This window comes from Balaenoptera borealis (genome assembly GCF_965194805.1).
Source record: "Balaenoptera borealis genome assembly, chromosome: 12".
NCBI lineage: Eukaryota > Metazoa > Chordata > Mammalia > Artiodactyla > Balaenopteridae > Balaenoptera > Balaenoptera borealis.
Window position 1 is genome coordinate 12,182,321 of NC_138869.1, and position 18,985 is coordinate 12,201,305.

General features: G+C 51.4%; 1 protein-coding gene across 1 annotated transcript; it reads right to left on the bottom strand.

Annotated features, from left to right (window-relative positions):
- Positions 1 to 1,291: 1,291 nt before the first annotated feature.
- Positions 1,292 to 14,657, bottom strand: CAV3 (caveolin 3). Its single transcript, XM_082347549.1, has 2 exons — positions 14,429 to 14,657; positions 1,292 to 2,033 (listed from the first exon to the last, which is right to left on the bottom strand). Exons 1-2 carry the CDS (start codon positions 14,540 to 14,542, stop codon positions 1,692 to 1,694), a joined length of 456 nt encoding a protein of 151 aa, XP_082203675.1. The 5' UTR covers positions 14,543 to 14,657; the 3' UTR covers positions 1,292 to 1,691.
- Between the last annotated feature and the right edge of the window lie 4,328 nt (positions 14,658 to 18,985).

Consider the following 18,985-nt stretch of genomic DNA (forward strand, 5'->3'; position numbering starts at 1 on the left):
AGTCTGCTGACCTCTCTGGGCGGTGACTTCCTTGTTTGCAAAAAGTAAGGGATGCTGATGAAGTGTTCAGGAGGAAAATATACCAATATCTGCAGCTTATTTAAAAGTGCATAAAGAAAGGTGAGATTGGTGGATGATAGATGGATGGAGATGCAACAAAGGAGGAGCAGTAAACTGTGAATCGTAGAGCCTAGATGGTGGGTAGATAGGTGTTCACGGCAAACCTTTTCAACATTCCTCTGTGTTTGAAAATGTTATACGAAGACACTCGAAAAAACGAAAATGGGTAAAAAGAGCTAAAATGGACATGAGAGATGATTTCATGGATGATGAAACTGAGGCCAGAGAAGGCAACTAGGAGGAGAGGCAGAACCAAGGCTGCCTGTGGCCTGTCTCTGGCTCATGTGCGGTTCCCTCTACCTCATTGTCCCCAGGACCCTTGGGTGCATGGCCAGGTGCCAGTGAGGTGATGCCTCTGAAAACAGGCCAAGTGTTTTGGAACCTGAATTTTATGAGACTTAAATGGGTGTTGCATGAAAAAAAAAAGGGTCAAATAGGGTTGGGGGCTATTGGCCTAAACAACTTTTTTTACTGCGGGACTTGTCAGAGCCTTGAATGTACTAATGTCTATTGAAAAATCTCTAAGAGAAATTTGTAGCATTTTCCAAACAAACTTAAGCACAAAAGCCGCCCCCCTCCTTTTTCTGAGGACTTAGTTCTGGATAACACCCTTGGGAAAAGCATCCCTAAAGAATGTAAGATTTCTGGGGGTTTTGTTGTTGTTGTCTTGCTGCTGAGGGTAGGTGGGCAGGAGGTGGGACATATCCTTTCCATTGCCGTTTATTTCCATTTTATTTCCATGGTGAGTCCACATATGCTCGAATGGGGCCTTATGTCATCATCACATCTGCGGGACTGAGGGTGTACGTTCCAAGAGGCAGTGCCAGGGGCTCCGTGTCTGAGCCAAAGGGGAGCTTTGAACCCAGGCCCTGCCCTCAGTGGTGCCCAGGGAGTATCACCTTCCCCTTCTAGCCCAGCGGCCATTTTCTTCTGTGGGTGACCACTGGCTGGCCCAGGGGCAACAGAAATCAATGGGAAATAATCTCCCAAGGAACAGATACCCAGCAAACAAGAATTCCAAGAGAAACCAAAATCTGGTTCTTGCATTTGGCCGAGAGAAGGGCTAACCAGCTTGCCCCTCCTGCTTCTCAGGGCAGGGAAATATATTTTTGGAGCTGGTCAGGACACGCACCCACCTTATGGACACATGCAAAACACAGCATTTCCCAGATGCAGCCGGAAACCCTTTATTGGAGCCACCCTGCTAACGCCAGCAGTCACTGGTGGTTTCCTGGTGGGGAGGGGGTGCGTCCAGGTGGGAGCTGAGGGCTGGGTTATGCCGTTACAGTACAAGTGAATGCAAAGATTTGCGGTAGCTGCCTCTTAGCCAATGATCTTCCCGGCACCCGGTCATGGGGGCATTGTGGTGGGGCAGGGGGCAGAGGGAAGGCCAGTGCACTTCCGTGGCGGGCTGTCTTTTCTCTCCGGCTTCCCTACTCTGTGTGCTCCCGTCTTGGGGGGAAGCAGCGGTCCCCAAGGAGAAAGAGCTTGCCGGCAGCCCCGCAGAGCCCTGCGGTGGGGCCAGCCCGGCCGGGCTCCCCTGCCCCGCCACCCCTGCCGCCCACCCGGCCTCACACTTCTTTCCGCAGCATCACCTTGATGTTGCTGCAGACCTGGCCCCCGGCAGCGAAGAGCGGGTTGCAGAAGGTGCGGATGCAGAGCGAGTAGATGTGGCTGATGCACTGGATCTCGATCAGGTAGCTCTTGATGCAGGGCACCACCGCCCAGATGTGGCAGAAGGAGATGCAGGCGAACAGGAAGCCCCAGAGCAGGGCCAGCGGGACCCCCAGCAGCGTGGACAGCAGGCGGTAGCACCAGTACTTGGAGACGGTGAAGGTGGTGTAGCTCACCTTCCACACGCCATCAAAGCTGTAGGTGCCCACGGGCTCCGCGATCACGTCTTCGAAATCCACCTGCAGGGGTGGGAGGGGGAACCCTCAAGTCACAGCAGCCACCCGCTCCTCAAGCGTCAGAACCCCCTGGGGGGCTTGTTAAACCAGGCGGCTGGGCCCCACCCCCTGGGATTCTGACCCCGGTGAGCCCAGGGTGGGGCCTGAGATCCTGCGTTTCTGACAAGTCCCGGGTGGTGCTGGTGCTGTCCCAGAGCAGTGAGGCACAGGAGCCGGTCCACTTCTCTCTCTCGTGGGTGGATCAGAGGCCCCCAGGAGCTGAGTAACTTACTTAAACTAAGAGGCAGGCCACGAGCCGTGGCTCTGAAATTCTATTATTTTGTGATCCTAGGGAATTGGACAGTCAGTCATCCTGAAAAAATGTACCGGGTGCCTGCCGATAGGATGCTGAACAGGCAAAGTTTCCCGCCCTCCTGGAGCTTACAGCAGGCGCTTACACCACAGCGACCAGTGCTCCGGTAAGGGAAGGACAGGCCGTGCGCACCCACAGGGTGACATTTAACTTCGCCTGGGTGTGAGGCTTCCTGGAGGAGGTGACATCTAGCTAAGCTGATACCTAGAGGTAGCCGGGGGAGGGAGGAGTTGTGGGCTGGAAAAGAGCGTTTGGGGCACCAGCTGCTACGACCCAGTGGGATAGACAGTGTGTGCTCTTGGGGAGATGTAGGTGCTTCTGGAAGGCCAAGCGCAGGCCCAGGCCGGAGGGAGGCTGGAGAGGCCAGGCGGGGCAGGCATGGGGGCTTGAGTGCAATGAGAGCCACGGAGGGCTTTTGCACAGGGTGTGGCTCGGCTGGATCTGAGCTTTTTTTCAGTTGAGGTATAATTGACATCTAACATTATATTCATTTCAGGTGTTCAACATAATGATTTGATTTTGTATATGTTGGGAAATGATCACCGCACTGAGTGTAGTTAACACGTGTCGCCACACATAGTTACGTATTTGTGTGTGTGTGTGTGTGTGTGTGTGATGAGACCTTTTATTGACTACTCTCTTAGCACCTTTTAAATAGACGCTACATACGGTATTGTTAACTGTAGTCACCACGCTCTACTTTACATCCCCAGGACTTACTTGTCTTATAACTGGAAGTTTGCACCAGTTGAGCCCCTTCACCCAGTTCACCACCCCTCTCCCCGCCTCTGGAAACCACCAGCCTGTCCTCTGCATCTCTGATCTGAGTTTTGAGTGGCTCGTTCTGGCTGCCGCAGCTGGGGTGGTCGGTGGAGTGGATGTGAGGATGCACATGGGGGGCGAGTTGGGAGCCGTCGCTGAATCCCGCCCGGTTTGGGGTCATGGAGGTGGTTAGATGGAGGTGCAGCGGCCTGAGAGCTGCGTTAGGATCCGGCACGTGCTGAGGTGAGGGCCGCGTCATCCTGGCTGGTGGAGGCATCTGGGACCTGAGCGCAGCACCCGTGGAGGACACAGGCTTTGCTCTCCCCACGCTGGTCCTGCAGCGACCTCAGACCCTCCTCTGCCACTGCCCACCCCTTCCCTCCTTTGCAGCTGCGAGGAACGTGGGCCTTCAGAGAATCCTGCTCACGCATCCCGCTGAAATGGTGACTGAGGCCCCATTTGGGAAGACGGAAAAAATACAAAAGATTGCTTTCAGCCAAGTCACTTAACTTTTCGTTAATCCCTGCTGTGCATTAAGCACCGTCATAGCTACTTTCTCGTATGTGATTTCATTTAGTGGCACTGAGCCTTAGCTGTCTTGTGTGTAACATGGGGGCAGTGTGTTCCTGGGCTGTTTTCATAGTAGTTGGTTGAATGAATGCATGAATGGATCAGACTAATTGGTGGGGGGAGTGGGGACCAGTGATGTCAGAGCTCAAACTTCAACTCCCAAGTGAACCGTTTTCCCACTTTTTGGGGGGAAGGGGATCCTCTCTATGCATAAAGTTATTATTAAAATTACTTTCTCTTATAACATAGCCACATTGCAGAAAATTAAGGGAATAGCAAAAACAAAACACAAGCATCTCCCACTTGTATTTCTCTAGTACTAAAATTATTATTGCTTTGGTGTTTTTCTTTCCAGTGTAACTCTCTTGGTGGCGGGGAGTGGACGTGACCATGTTGTATGTCCAGTGTTGAGCCCTGTTTATCTCGTGTGGCTGGATTCTGAGCTCCTGTGCCAGGCCTCAGATCCCTGGGTCCCCCCGGAGACAGCTGAGGATGCAGCCCCACCCTGGGCGTGGTATGTTGATGGGGAGCAAAGTTCACGGAGTGAGATTTCAGGCTGCAGACCGATGTTCAAAAGCCTACTTGGGTGGTCAGAGGTCCTTCCAGGACCCGCTCGCTCGTAAATCTCAACCTCCAGCTTTCTCTCTGCAGGGGTTTAGCGGAGGTTGCATAACCTGTCATATGGCCCCCTGGATGGAAGGGAAGGGCTGGAAGGAAGAATATGAATATGGTCCTCATCTCCTTGGAAGGATGGCACTTTTTCCTGGAGGGCTTCTTGGAGGTGGAGGTGTTGGCTGGCTGGGAATTTGGGGGACGGGGGGTTTGGAGGCAGAGATGCAGGAGTAGTGTGCTGGATGTTTGGAAAAGAAGGCCCAAGTTGCTTGGGGAATGTCCCATGGCTTTGGAGAGTGGATGGAAAGGGCTGGCATCTTTCTACATCTGGTCTATATGGGCAGAAATCCAGAGCTGCTGTTGCTTTCAGATCCAAGAAGCTGGGGACCGTAGGCCCTGGGGGACCATTCCAACGTTGACCTGGTACATGCACCATGATTGTGGAGATTCAGTCAAACCCCCAGGGCCTGGATCCTGCCGACTGAGGTGTTCTGACCTCTGCAGCCCGCCCCTCCCCTATCATGGCCGTGCCCGGCCTGTGCCTGATGCCTTCTAGCACCCGGGCTGGGCTCTGGATCCTGCTGTGGCCCCAGGAACTTGGGTAGCTGAGGGAGGCCTTTGCGCGGAGGCGTGCTCCCTGCCTTTATCCAGCAGGCTCTCGCTCCTTCCTCCTCTCTCCCATTCAGTGCCTGGGGCCTCTACTGCCCCTCCTGTGACCGTTCCTTAGGACCATGTCTCTCCACTCACAGATGACCCAGCCCTGCCTCCTCACGTCCAGCTGGGCAGACAGGTGCATCTGGGCGTCCTGATTCTAATCTAAGGTCTTCACGCGGCCCCAGCCAGGGTCAGACCCCGGACCCCGAGGCAGATGCCGGCTCTCAGGGAGGGTGACTGTCTCCTCTGAGGTCTGGGCCTTGTTGGCCAGAGAGACCTGCCCCAGGGCAGGGCCCCCAGCCCCTTCTTCACAGCCATCCACTCTGCTCCAAGCAGTCTGCAATTTCCCCGCCCCTCGGCAGCCCAGCCTGCTTTGTTCACTTATTTCAGCATATTCCTCCATTCAGCACGTTTGATGATTTGTGTCTGGCCTCTAAGAGGCGACGAAGTGGAAAAGAGCCCTTGACTGAAGTCACACTGCTGAGGTTTGCGTCCAGCTCTGCCTCTTATTGGCTCTGTGACCTTCAGCAAGTGTCTTAGCTTTCCTATGCCTCGTTTTCCTAGATTGATTTCATTAGGTGTATCGGAGGATTGAATAAGATACGACATGTAAATACTCAGAACATTGCCTGGCACAGAATCCCTGATCACTAATTGTTAGCTGCTGGTGGCTGTTACAGAGCGCTTTCTTCAACAGGAAGCTAGGGTCCCAAAGGTGGGTTTGCACACCAGTGCAGTTGCTGATCTGATGAGTGACTTTGGCAGATAACCTCTTTGAGCTTCATTTCCTCAACTGTAAAATGTGTTTGCTACTTCTTACAACCTTGTTATGAGGAATAGAAGTAATTTCTTTTCCATCCATCCATTTCCCACCATCTGTTCATTTACCCATCCATCTATCCATTCTCCCGTCCATCCACCCACCTATCTGTCCATCCATGGATCCATCAATCTATCCATATGCATCCATCCATTCATATCCATCTACCCATTTATCGGCCTATCTATCTATCCATCCTCTTATCCATCCATCCATATCCATCCACCAATTCATATCCATCCATCCATTCATCCAAACAAATATTTATTAAGCACCCACTCTGTGCTAGGCACACCTCCTCTTGGGCAGTGCTTTGTACAATGCATGGTAGGTGCCCAGTGACAGTAATCGTTTGTTCAATTGCTCTGAAGTTCCTATGAAAATATATCTCAGAAAAGCTGTTGACACCCAGATCGTAAGTACGACAGTTCTCCAGCCTACCTGGTCACAAATGTGTGTGTGCGTGCGTACTCAGCCTGCGCTGGTAAGATGGATGGGGTCCTCTTTTCCCTCTTTTTCTGCTTATGGTAATAATCCTGCCCCCAAGGATCTCTCTGTTATGTCTTTTAATCTTTTTTTTTTTTTTTTTTTTTTTTTTTTGCACAAGGCAGAAGCTGTTGTTGCTGGCATTTGAATTATTTCCAGTAATTGCCTTGGGCACTGTGCACAGGGCAACTGCTCCGTTGTCTGTGAATGCGAAAATGTGCTCTCAGAGGGACGGGTCGTCCTGGGAGGAGGCGGCCGTTCCTAATCGGGACTGAGCACCGAGACCGCTCTCTGGTCACCGCACTAGTTTGGGGAGATATTTAATAAGACCGGGCTCAGGCAGCCCTAGGCAGACGCGCCAGTGTATCAGAGGCGCAAGGTGACTTCACTTCTTAATTCGTTTCCGGCAGTGGAGGGGAGATGGCTGCTTCTGCGAGGGTGCGGCAGGGGGCTCGGGCCCTGGGCGGAGCCGCAGGGCTCCGTGTGCAGCTGGAGGCGGGGCTGGCGGTGGGAGGGGGAGGAAGGGGCTGCTCGTAAGGTTGGTGCCCCCTTCTCTGGCATATTTATTTTTGGAACAGCAAGAGAGCCAGTTGATTAATCGGAACCGGCCAGCACCGCTCCCGCCGCCGTCCCCAAGAGGGCGGGGAAGCTGCAGGACAGCAGGGCCGGGCGCTGCCAGCGGGTGAGGGGGCGGCCAGACGCCACACCCCCTTCAAAAATGCCTCCCCCGCATTCCTGCGTGACTCAGTCTTTGGACATCCAGGGCGATGCGCAGTTCAGACAGGCGCTCTGTGGGTGGGTGGGGGGGAACGGCTCTAGGCCAGGGACAGATATCTGGGTCCAGTTTCCACTTGTCCAGCGAGTCACTGTGTGATTTGGGGCCTGGTGCTTGCCCTCTCTGGGCCTCTGTTTTTTGTTTGTTTTCAGTTTTTTGTTTGTTTGCTTTAACTCTACAGAGGGGATTGGACCAACATCCCTAGTGACACGGAGTTAGTTTCAGAGTCAAGACCCAAAGGAGTGGCTTAGCTTTGTTGGGTCTTGGTTTTCTCACCTATTACCTTGCTATTTAAAGAGTGGTCCACAGCCACTGCCCCCTTCCCAACAAGGCAAGCACAGAAGTTGAGAGTAGGCATTCGGAAATAGTCACAGTGATTTGAGCCAATAATTTTATGTATGTTGATTCTAATAATAATAAAAATTGGAGCTTACATTGTCAATGCCTATTTTTCACCTCATCTCTCTAGTAGTTAATCTTTATTAACTTTTGCAAACTATTGGTGTACAACAGATTGGAATAATAATAATAAAACTGGCCTTTCACCCAAATAGCCTGAGAAGCACTGGCCTGTAAAGTTAAAGCTAAAATGAGGTGATAGCTGTAGAATAGCTGAGAAATGACAAAGCTCTGCTTCATGTGTTATAATTGGTAATAACGTGAAAAGATGCTCAACATCACTAATGATCAGAGATATGCAAATCAAAAGTACAATGAAGTATCACCTCACATCAGTCAAAATGGCCATCATCAAAAAGTCTACAAACAATAAATGCTGGAGAGGGTGTGGAGAAAAGGGAACCCTCCTACCCTGCTGGTGGGAATGTGAATTGGCAACAGCCACTATGGAGAACAGTATGGTAGTCCCTTAAAAAACTAAAAATAGTGCTACCATATGATCCAGCAATCCCACTCCTGGGCATATATCTGGAGAAAACCATAATTTGAAAAGATACATGTACCCCAGTGTTCACTGAAGAACTGTTTACAATAGCCAGGACATGGAAGCAACGTAAATGCCCATCGACAGAGGAATGGTTAAAGAAGATATGGTACATATATATTGATACAATAGGATATTACTCAGCCATAGAAAAGAACAAAACGATGCCATCTGCAGCAACATGGATGGACCTAGAGATTGTCATACTGAGGGAAGTAAGTCAGACCCAGAAAGACAAATACCATATGATATCGCTTATATGTGGAATGTAAAAAAATGGCACAAATGAACCTATTTACAAAACAGAACTAGAATCACAGATGTAGAAAACAATCTTATGGTTACCAAGGGGGAAAGGGGGCAAGGGATAAATTGGGAGGTTGGGATTGACGTATACATACTACTATATATAAAACAGGTAGCTAATAAGGACCTACTGTATAGCACAGGGAACTCTACTGAATAGTCTGTAATGACCTATATGGGAAAAGAATCTAAAAAAGAGTGGATGTGTGTATATGTATAACTGATGCACTTTGTTGTACACCTGAAACTAACACAACATTGTAAATCAACTGTACTCCAAAAAAATTAATTTAAAAAAATAGAATTCTATACAATCTGGGGTAACCATAGTAACGCCCACAATTTGGCCCTTGTAGGTGTCGGTTTCTGGCCATGTGTCTTATATCCAGCATTTCGCCCAGCCTGTAAGGGACAAACAGGGGTGGAGCCCACGTTGACCTGACATCAAAGCCTGAGCCTGAATTTCCCCTGCTGTCTCCCTGATCAGGGTCATCGCAGGACTGGGGACCTCAGCAGGAGGTGAGGCAAGAACGCAACACAGGCTGGTTCTGAGGGCAGGAAGAGGGGAGCCAGGGATTAGTGGGATCTTGGGGTCCAGGGCATCCTACAGGGGGTGCCTGGGGCACCTGGCCTGGAGGTAAGGACACTTGGGTTCATATAAAGGAACTGTGAAGAGACCAAGATAATGGAGGGTGACCGGGGTGGTGGGGGGGTGAAGAGAAGGGATCCACCAGAGGAGCCCCCATCAGATCTCAGTGAGCCTTGTCCTTGCCCGTCTCTTCCTTTCCCTCCCTGCCCCCTTAGTCTCTGCCTTCGGGAAGGCTGGTGCGGTGGACTGGAGAGCAGTAGGAATGGCCCTGGGTTGAGTTGTAGGCTTGGCTGTGCACCAGCTTCTGGGGGGAAGTTAGCTAGTCTCCAAAGATGACCCCAGATTGGTCATGCCTCTCAGCACACAGTCTCAGCCCATAGCGAGTCTGGGCTTGCCCTGTGACTCGCTTTAACCACCAGAATGCTGTAGAGGAGATGCTGCTGCAGCTGCATGAGAGGCAGCCAGTGAGACCAGCAGAGCTGCCCAACTGAGGCTGCGCAGCCCACAGAACTGAGAGAGCCTCAAAGGCTTGCTGCTTTAAGCCATCGAGTTTTAGGGTGATTTGTCACGCAGCAGTGGATAACTGATACGCTGTGTCATTAGGGGAAACTGGTGACAACTCTGGACTACAGGTTTATCTTCTATAGGACAAGGGGGACTTGTTTGTACTTTAAAGTACAAAACATTCACCGGCCCTGCCTCATAAAATTTCTGGTGGCAGGGCCCAGAAATCTGCATTTTCACAAGCTCCCCAAAAAAGTGGACTTTTTAAAAACTCTAGTTGATACACAGGAGTCCCCATAACACTGAGTTGTAAATACCTCAGTGTGAGTTAATCCAGGGTATAGCCCTTCCTAGAGGTACTTGCCAGGGGTACTTTCCAAGATGAAGGAATTGCCAATGTGGAATGCCTGGCAGGTCATGACCTTTCCTAATTCAGCCTCAACCTGCCCCTTCTGCCTCCTGTCCCACAAATTCCCTTTCAGATGCTCCTAGTCCCATTGTTCGCCTGCAGACAGCGTAGCAAAGAGGTTTCGCCTGTGTGCCAACTCAGCCTAGCTGATGGTCCATGGCTTCCTGGAAACGTGCTGTGATCCATTAGTAATGTCTGCCACGGACACAGGCAGGGGAGTGGCAATACCCGTTCCTCACGTTTTCCGACTCTGCCCATCATTCTTCTCTACGTTGTGGCCTTTGCTTATTTTGTTCCCTCTTCTTGGAAAGCCTGATGCCCCCTTTCCACATTTTACATTTTTCTTATTATTTATGCACCTTGGATACCACCTCTCCATGAAGCTGGTGCCTGATTTTCCCAGGTGAAAGTAATGTCTTCCTCCTTCCCGTGACCCTTCATCTGGCACTGATTTAAGGCATTTAGCACCTCCTCCAGTGCATTCTCATTTTTTCTAGTCTCATCTTCTCTGTCTGTTGGAATTCTTGGATTCTTAGAATCTGTTGGATTCTTCTCAAGAGGAAGCACCAGGTCAGTTTCATCTTTGTGAAACAGGGTGTCCAGATGGGCCCACACTGGCAGCAGAGTTTGGAGACCTTGGGGGAAAGAGGGTTACTGGGTCCTCTGGGTGTTTGTTAGCCTAAGCTGAGAGGCAGAAGGTGCTGTCTCTGTGCTTTTCTGAAGGGGGAGGGTCTTGTGGCAGATGTGGGTGGGAGGTAGGTGGGAACTAGTGTGATGGGCTGGGGTCAGGTCTCTCCCTCCCCCCTGTTTGGAGGGGCCCGCTCTGAGTGCCTGAGGGGAGAGTGGTTGAAACCAGAAGCTGAAGGACCTGCCTGACGCTTGGTTCAGGTGTCCCTCCTCTAGGGCCCGGCTGCCTAAGTGTGAGTTGGGGAGGGGGAGGGGTGTCGATGAGAAAGCCCTGAGACCTCTCACAAATAACTGGTGGACTTTGGGGTGGGAGTGGGGGCCTGCAGTAATGCACGGGGAAGGGGCTGGAGGCTTTGCAATCTGGGTCTGAAGGGAATGGTGTCCTCACTGGCCAGCTGGAGTGCCAGGGACCGCTGGCTTCCTTTCCCTCCCCCCGAGAGCCTAGCATGGGCCCTACGTGCAGTGGGTCTCACTTGCTCATTGCCATGTCGTCTGCGACAGCACAGTGCCTGGAACGGAGCAGGCGCTCAGGAATGACTCGTGGAATCGATGTTCCATGAGTGGTGGTGATGGTGGGGGTGAAGGGAATGAGGCGAGCCTCCCCTCTGCCCAGGCCCAGCCCGGAGCTTGGAGACTACAGTCAAGTCTGCTGGGCTGTGCGGGGCTCTCCCGCTGCTGTTGGCACTCACTTTCCAGCCTGGGTTCAAGGGTAGCACCAGGCTTTGCTCAGGGAAGTTTGGGAAAGTTTTGACTCTAGAAATCCAGAGGGAGCACCTCCTTCTGCTGAGGGTCAAATCCAAGGACCTGGTGGGTGCGTCTCCTGCTCTTCACCCTTGTCTTTTCTGTGTGAAACCTCAGCAGCTGGCGGTGGAGGGAACGGGTCTCCCTTTTCTCCACCCGGCCTCTGTCTACACTAGGGACTCAGGCCCAGAGAGGGAAAGGGATTTGCCCAGCGTCACACAGCAAGTTAGAGTCAGGACTGGGAGTAGACTTGGGTCTCTGTAGCCTGTCTTATTCTACTGTCTTACGGCATCATCCTCACACACGTGAAGCCTGTTACCACATGTGACACCACCCCGACGGGAGCCTTTCCAGCCTTCATCTTAGCCTGACCTTGTTTCTCTTTCTCTCCATCTCTGTCCCCCTCACCCCCTCGGTCCCTTGTCCTCCCCCCCACTCCCCGGTCCTTTCCCTGGTCGATGAAAGACATCTAGGTGACCCGAAGGCCAGCCTGTTCAGATGGACCTCTCTCAGCCATGCTCTCTCCCATTTCTTCCTTTTCTGCATTCTTTCACATCCCATTACACCAACCTGAAGTCTTCTTGAACCTGTCTGTGGTACTTATCTGGTTCTGTTTTAGAATCCCTGTTCTAAATTTCAAAATGTTTTCGTCTCTCACTCATTAAAAATGAAAGAAAAAGTCAAATAAGTTCCCAAACCAGGGAATGTCCAGTAAATATACCAAATAATCATCTCCTCTCGACAAGAACATTTGTGGGCCTTTTGCTTCACCTTTGAGGCATGGTTTTCTGGGGCTCAGGGCCTCCAGGAGAGGGTAGTTCCCAGCCCCCTGGGAGGCTGCATAAGCAGCTGCATCTGTGTGGCCGCCCCCATCCCTCCCTTGGATTATAATCTGGGCCTCGAGCCTGGAGCCAGCTCACTCCTGGCTCACTGGGACCCGAGAGCCTCTCTCCACTTGTCACCTGCTGCGGGATCCTTCAGAAAACACATTCTCCCTTAGCGTCCTCTTTTGCATTCCCGCAGCCAGCTAGGGCCCACCAGAGGGGAACCTGAGTGTCAGCGCTGGCCCTGGCTTAGCTCTCTTGTCCTGCAAGCTCCTCCAGGCTCCTAATCAGCTCACATTTGCACACCCTTGCTGTGTGCCAGGGACTCTGTTAGGCACTATCAAACCTCTTATCTCATGCAATCCTCTCGTTCTATTTCTATTGCACAGCGCTGCTCTGAGATCCATTTACCCCGGGGGAGTACATTATGCTCGTTTTACAGGGGGTCCAGTGTCATTGTTTTTAAGTAGAGGAATCTGGATTTGAAACCACATTTGTTAGTGTCAAGTCTGGGACCATTCCCTCTAGATCACACTGCACAAACCACCACAAATACTGTTTGACGTTTGTATGGTGCTTTTCAGTTTGGAAAATTCATGCCCTAATTTTGCCGCACTTCCCAAACTGTGCTGTGATGACCCTCTCTGCACCACAAATGATATTTATAAACACAGTAATAGCATAATGTGAGCTGTTGCAGGGAAATGCCCTGAGTGAAGTGAGGGCACAGAGGAGGGAGCTCCTGATTGCTTGGAGGAGTTGGGGAAGGCTTCCTGAGCAGGTGACGTTTGCATCAGGTCTCGAAGGCTGGGTGGGCATCCACCGCGTGGAGGAGAGGAGGCCAGGTGCTGGCAAAGACACAGGGGTGTGTTCTGGTTGGTGTGGCCAGCTCCTGACATGGGGGCTGGGGGTGGAAGAGGAAGGTGGGGGCCAGATGTGCTGGGGTTCGAATGCCATGGGGGGAAGTTAGACTCATGCAGCATGGGAGGTGTCCCCCTGAAGGTGACCACGCAGGGCTGTCCTTTAGAACGAGCCCTTAACCCCGCTGTCTAATCCAGTGGCCTTGAGCTATGTACGAGCACTTGACCTGTGGCTAGTGCAACTGAAGGATTCTAAAGCGTGTTTAATTTTAATTAAAAATGTAAAAACTGATAGTTAACTCTGTGATTGGGAAACTTGTAAGAATGTTTGGCACAGCTTGGGTTTGTGAATCAATTTTCAACTGTTCATTTTATGAAATCTCGAGACAGAGGGATTCTCATAAAAACTTTGGAGTCTGAACTGAGATGCATCCCACGTCTCAGATACACACTAGATTTTGAAGATGAAGAAAGATTATACAGTTGTTCACCAATAATTGTTTTGTAGTGATTACACGTTGAAATGATACTGTTTTGGACATATTGGCTTAAATGAGAAATATCATGAAAATTAACTTTACCTGTTTGTTTTTCCTTTTTAAAGTCATGGCTGCTAGAAAACTTAAAATGACATAGGGTGATTGTATAACGGGTCGCATTACATTTCTACTGGACACCGCTGGTCTGTGATTCTGACGTATTCAGAGCACCCGGGAGGCCCCCACACCTGCCCTGTTAAAGGCCCTTCCAGTGACTTTGATGCTGGCTGGTGGGTGCCCTGCGCCCAGGAATTCTGCTGTAGTAAGACCCCCGCGGCTGCCGGGTGGAGGCTGGACTGAGGCGTGGCCCTGGAGGCACCCAGGCTGCTGATGGCATCGGGTGGGGAAAGAGCCCTGACTCAGGATGGCCGCGGGGGAGACTCCCTGAAGGCAGGGTGACCCTCATACAAGATTCCCTTTCAGGGGTCCCGGTGCCCTCTGAGAGGCCTCTGGCCTGGCCTGGCTGCTGGACCTGCGTCAGGCCAGGAGCAGGCATGAGTGCTGGGTACGGCCCCCCAGCCTGGGGCAGCGGGGGCCCCTGCGAGGGCCAACAGTCCTGCTGGAAACCGCCCTCTGGGGATTAACCCCACGCCCACTGTGGAGACCGCAAAATGCCCCCGGCATGGAAAGGGCCCAACTTGGCCACCTCGTCTGTCCCCAGCCGAGGGCCAGGAGCACATGGGAAGAGCTACAGAGTTGTAAAGTTTCCTTTGCGACTCGCCTGCCCCGCCCCGGTCGATGGTCCTGTATGTGCAGCTGATTCTTTGCTCTTGTTGACACTAAAGGCTCTTTGGGGGTACAAGCCGGTTTGCGGGGCGGGGTGGGGTGGTGGGTGGGATTTGGAGAAGACAGAGGAACAGGTCTCTTTTCAGGGAAGCCGATTGCGCGGGAGCAGAGCCTGCCCCTTCCAGCCCCAAGCTGACACCCTCCAGGCGGGGGGCGCCGGGGCAGGCCCTCGAGCCTACCTTCACTATGTCCTCGTTAATGTTCTTGGGGTCCCGGTTCACCAGGTCGATCTCCTTGAAGTGAATGTCCTTGACGATCTGGGCCTCCAGGTCTGTGTGCTCCTCGGCCATCATCGTGGAGCTGGGTGACCTGCGGGAGGAGATCGGAGCCGTGTGGCCAGCGGGGCTGAAAAGACCTGGGGCAGGGACACCAGTGTCCCCAGACTTGTGCCCCTGGTGGCTAAATAGGCCCCACCCAGCGTGCCGGCTGACAGCTGTCCCGCATAACTTCAGCCTGCCGCTGGCTGAAGGCTCCGGTGGCAGGCCTCCAAGCTAAAATTAAGACTGGAGCCCTGCAGGAAGGCCCAGCGCTCCTTAAAGGGGGCTGCACGGGCGCTGGGCCTCATGCACGAGCCAAGGGCCTGGTGTCTCCTGGTGCCCTCGTGGTCGGCTGCTGCTGTGGGACCCTGGTATTTGTGTTTGGGCTCCTCTGGGAAGGGGGTGGGCTCAGCCCCCAGCTCAACCTCTTGCTGGGTGTGTGAGCTTGGGCACACCTCGCCTCTCCGGGCTGCCATGTCCCCACCTGTACAATGGGGCCATAATAATAACGATCGGGACTCTGCCTACCCTCGTGGAAAGGAGGAGATTAACTCGTGGGAGAAAAGGCTTCAGAACAGAAATGCTCTCTGGTGGGGATTCTCGTTGGAGCAGTTGGTACCTGCCCTGCTGTTTGGTGGCCTGAAGCAGGGCTGAGGTTTTTCCCACTTCTAAGGTTTCCCCTGGAGGGGTTGATGGATTGTGGTGTGGGGTAGGTCTGGGGCTGAGACTGGGGGGAGACCACCCTCCTCTGCCTTTTGATACCACGTGGAGGGGACCTGGAGTCCACGTTTCTGCCACCCTGCACCCTGTCCCCAGGGACAGCTTAGTGACAGCTTTCCGGATATCCATGGGCCCCAGGCACAGCACGGGCATCGGTGGGGTTGCTCTCTCTTAGGTATCTGCTTAGTTTCCCTGCGTCCTCTTCCAGGTCAGCCATCACCCGAGGCCCCCGCTGCATGAAGGGTGACGGCTCTGAGTCTCCAGGGTCTGTGCGTCCATTCATCACTGACAGACTCATCTCTTTAGGATTTGCTAACAGCTAGGGGTAAACAGACCTATCAGGTTAGGTCCCTCCCTGCCTTGGGGAGCCCACAGCCTAGGGGGACAGAGTGATCAGAAAATAAGTAACTGTAATACTGTGTGGCAAGTGGTGCATCAGAGTTATGTTACAAAGAACTTGCCTGAGAAGTCCGTAGGAGGCAATGACTTACTCTGAGGACATCAGGGAAGGCTTCCTGGAGGAGGTAGCTTTAGAGTAAGGTGTTGAAAGACAAGCAGGAGTTCACCACGTGGAACATTTCAGGTAGAAAGGCTGTAGGTATCAGAGGACTGGTAGGAGCCAGAATGCTGAGAATTGTGTAGTGGCTCAACCACATGTTGTCTGGGGGGTGAGGCAGGGGATAAGTCTTGACTCTGGCCTGGGTGTGAAGGATCTCAAATGTCATACTAAAGAGTATAGATTTTATCTAGAAATGCTGGGAAGCCATTGAAGACTTCAAAACAGCAGAGGGTCTTTAGCAGATTTGCATGTGAGGAAGCTGATTGGAGCTGATTTGATTGGAGCTGTGTGAGGTTTGAGGCAGAAGACTAATCAAAAAGCTGGAGGTGATAAAGGCTCTATCAGTAACTGCACTTGGCTACTCATAATAAAGATGTGAAATAATAGTGGCTTGTCCAAGGTAGGAGCTTTTTTTTTTTTTCTTCTCTCTCTCACATAACACAAATAGGTAGTTCAGAACTACTGTGGTAGCTCCGGGATGTCATCAGGCACCAGCCCTCCATCTTTCTGTTCTGCTATTCTCAAAGCTACCGCATAGGCACAAGATGGTTGCTGCTCTTCCAGCCATCATATGTGAGTCTAAACAAGAAGAAAGAGAAAAGGGCAGGGCAGGAAAAGGCATCTGCCACCTGAGTCAGCTCCATTTGAAAGCTTTCCCAAAAGTCCCACTGGACAACTTCTGTTTGTTTCTCATTTGCCATCCCTCTTGGCAAAGAAGGCTAGGAAGTGTAGATATTCAGCTGAGCACAGTATCACTAAGGAAAACCATTGGCAACTAGATGTTACTGAATCTCTTAGGAATTGCCTTTTTTTTTTTTCATTCCTCTGCCTGGGACCCCAGGTGTTAGGGATAAGTACCTCCTCTTGCAAAGAGCCTGGGACAAAGAATGTTGCTGCTTGTGTTCATGTGGGATATGGCAGGAATCTGAGCCTGAGCTTGAGGTTTGTCCACTGCAAGACCAGATATATCTGGTGAAAAGCCGGGGCAGCTGGGGCAGCAGTATTGTCCGAAGGGATAAAGGAGCCACCTGGAAGAGACCCATCCTAAAGGAGAAGTGATGGTAACAGATAATAAGGATTATGGAAGACTGCATTTTTCAAAGGTGGCCACATCTATGCTCTTACAATGGTACTGACCCTCCCTCCACCAAGAGATGGGTCTATGTACCTCTCCTTTAATCTGGGCAAGGTTCAGGTTATTCTGACTCACAGAATACAGCAGCACTGATGCCCTGTGACTTTGGGACCAGGCTGTAAGAAGGATACAGCTTCCTGGCTCTCTCCTCCAGGATTCTTGCCCTTGGAACTCGGTTGCCATTCTGTGAGGAAGCCAAACTAGCTCACGGGGAGAGACCACATGCAAAGAACTGAGGCCCCCAGCTGTTAGCCAGCATCTACTGTCAGATGTGTGAGTGAATGAGGCTTTGGATGATTCCAGCCCCAGTCTTCAAGTCGCCCCTAAACCTTCATGCCTTTCAGCCGAAGCCCAGACATCATGGGCCCAGACAACAGACACAAGCTCTTCTCTTGGTGCCCTGAATATTCAAACCACAGAGTCCATGAACAGAAGACATTTTTAATGTCACTAAATTTGGGGGTAGCTTGTTTCACAGTCACAGTAACTGGAACACTGAGTAATAACAGTGATAACAGCAACTGCTGTCTGTGGAGGTTCTCTGTGAGCTGGTGCCAGGCCAAGGCACCCTTGGTGTGTGGGAGTTGGCTCATCTGTCATGGGAAGGGGCCGCTGCCTCGAGCTGGCCATCAGTGCTGAGATCTGAGGTTGTAGGGCAACTAAAGCACATTTTGGATTCCAGAGGAAGGAAATGCTGTGGGCTGAGGTGCCCAGGGAGTACTTTCTGAAGGTGGCAGCTCTTCGGCTGGATGATCAGAATAAGAGAGGGGCAGAGTGGAAAGAGGCAGATGGCAGAGGCAGATAACTCTCTCTTGTTTCATTATAACAGTCCTATGGAACTGTTAGTCCTGAGGTCTTTTCTCGGCCCCAGCACTCACCAGCTCTGTGACCTTGGGTCAGCTACCTAGCTTCTCTGTGCCGAGCATTCTCACCTGTCACATGTGGATGGTGACACCTGCCCCATTCCTCACGTCGTGCCTCTGTGCCTCTCACACTGGGAGAGAAACGGGCAGGGCACCAGTAGGCCCATGTACCCGTGGAGAAGATGTTACAGAGAACATACTGAAAGATGAAGGTTTCGAGACAGCCCTGGGATGACGCTCCTGACGTGAGAACACAGTAAAGGAGGGAGAATGGCTTTCTGAAGCCCATTTGGTGCCTGGGGTTTTATGGAGGACTCTGTGTTATTTTAAAGGCTTTTTTTTTTTTCTTTTTTCTTTTGGTTATTGTTTGGTTTGCTAAGGCAGCAAGTGAAAAAAAATCTTTGAAAATGGGATGTGCAGGAAGACATAAATTTGTGGAATGTGAAAAGGGGAAGTAATGGGAAAGGTGATGTGGACCAACTCACCGAGAAAGTCATGGTGCTACGATCCAAAGGCTCAATTAACTGTCAAATTCAGAGGTGCCACTAACTAGCAAGCTTTATCACTTAGGCACAAGCATCCAAGGTAGGTAAGGCTAGGATGAGGAGTAGAAAAGGAAACTTTGTTGTTTTTCTTGGCAGTGTTAGATCTAAGCAGTGGGCTTCTGTTTTCTCTTCCGAGTCTGCATTTAGAAGACAAATCACAGCATGCCAGAGCTGAGAGAGACCCAGTTTCTGCATTTTACAGATGAAGAAATTGAGGGACCAAAGTGTCTTGGTTGGGGGAGGGGAGAGCCTGGGATTTGGAGACAGAAGAACCAGGAGTAATTGGCCAGATGCCGTTCAGCAGGTCACTCCCCTCCAAGTTTCAGTTTACTCATCTATATAATGAGGATTAGAACATAATCTCTTTTTAGTAGCTTATGGTACCTGATTCCTACCAATGATCTTGGGGATTTTTTGGAATAGTTTCCAAAAAGGGCAGTGTGATCTCAGGATGCATTAGTAGAGATATATCATCTAGAATAATGGAGGTGACCAAGCTACCAAACTCTGCACTGGTCAGACTACACTTGGAGCCTTGTTTGGGGCCTTGGGAAACTAGATGGTATCTAGAGAGGGTGAGTAAGATGGTGCAAGAGCTTGAAACATGTCTTAATGAGAAACAGAACAGTTTTTGATTGGAGAAGAGAAGGCTCAGCA

Excerpts from the sequence above, each read along its gene's own strand:
- CAV3 (XM_082347549.1), bottom strand. The coding sequence starts at position 14,542 with ATGATGGCCGAGGAGCACACAGACCTGGAGGCCCAGATCGTCAAGGAC. Across the intron at positions 2,034-14,428 it reads TTAACGAGGACATAGTGAAG|GTGGATTTCGAAGACGTGAT; the intron begins GTAGGCTCGAGG and ends CCACCCCTGCAG.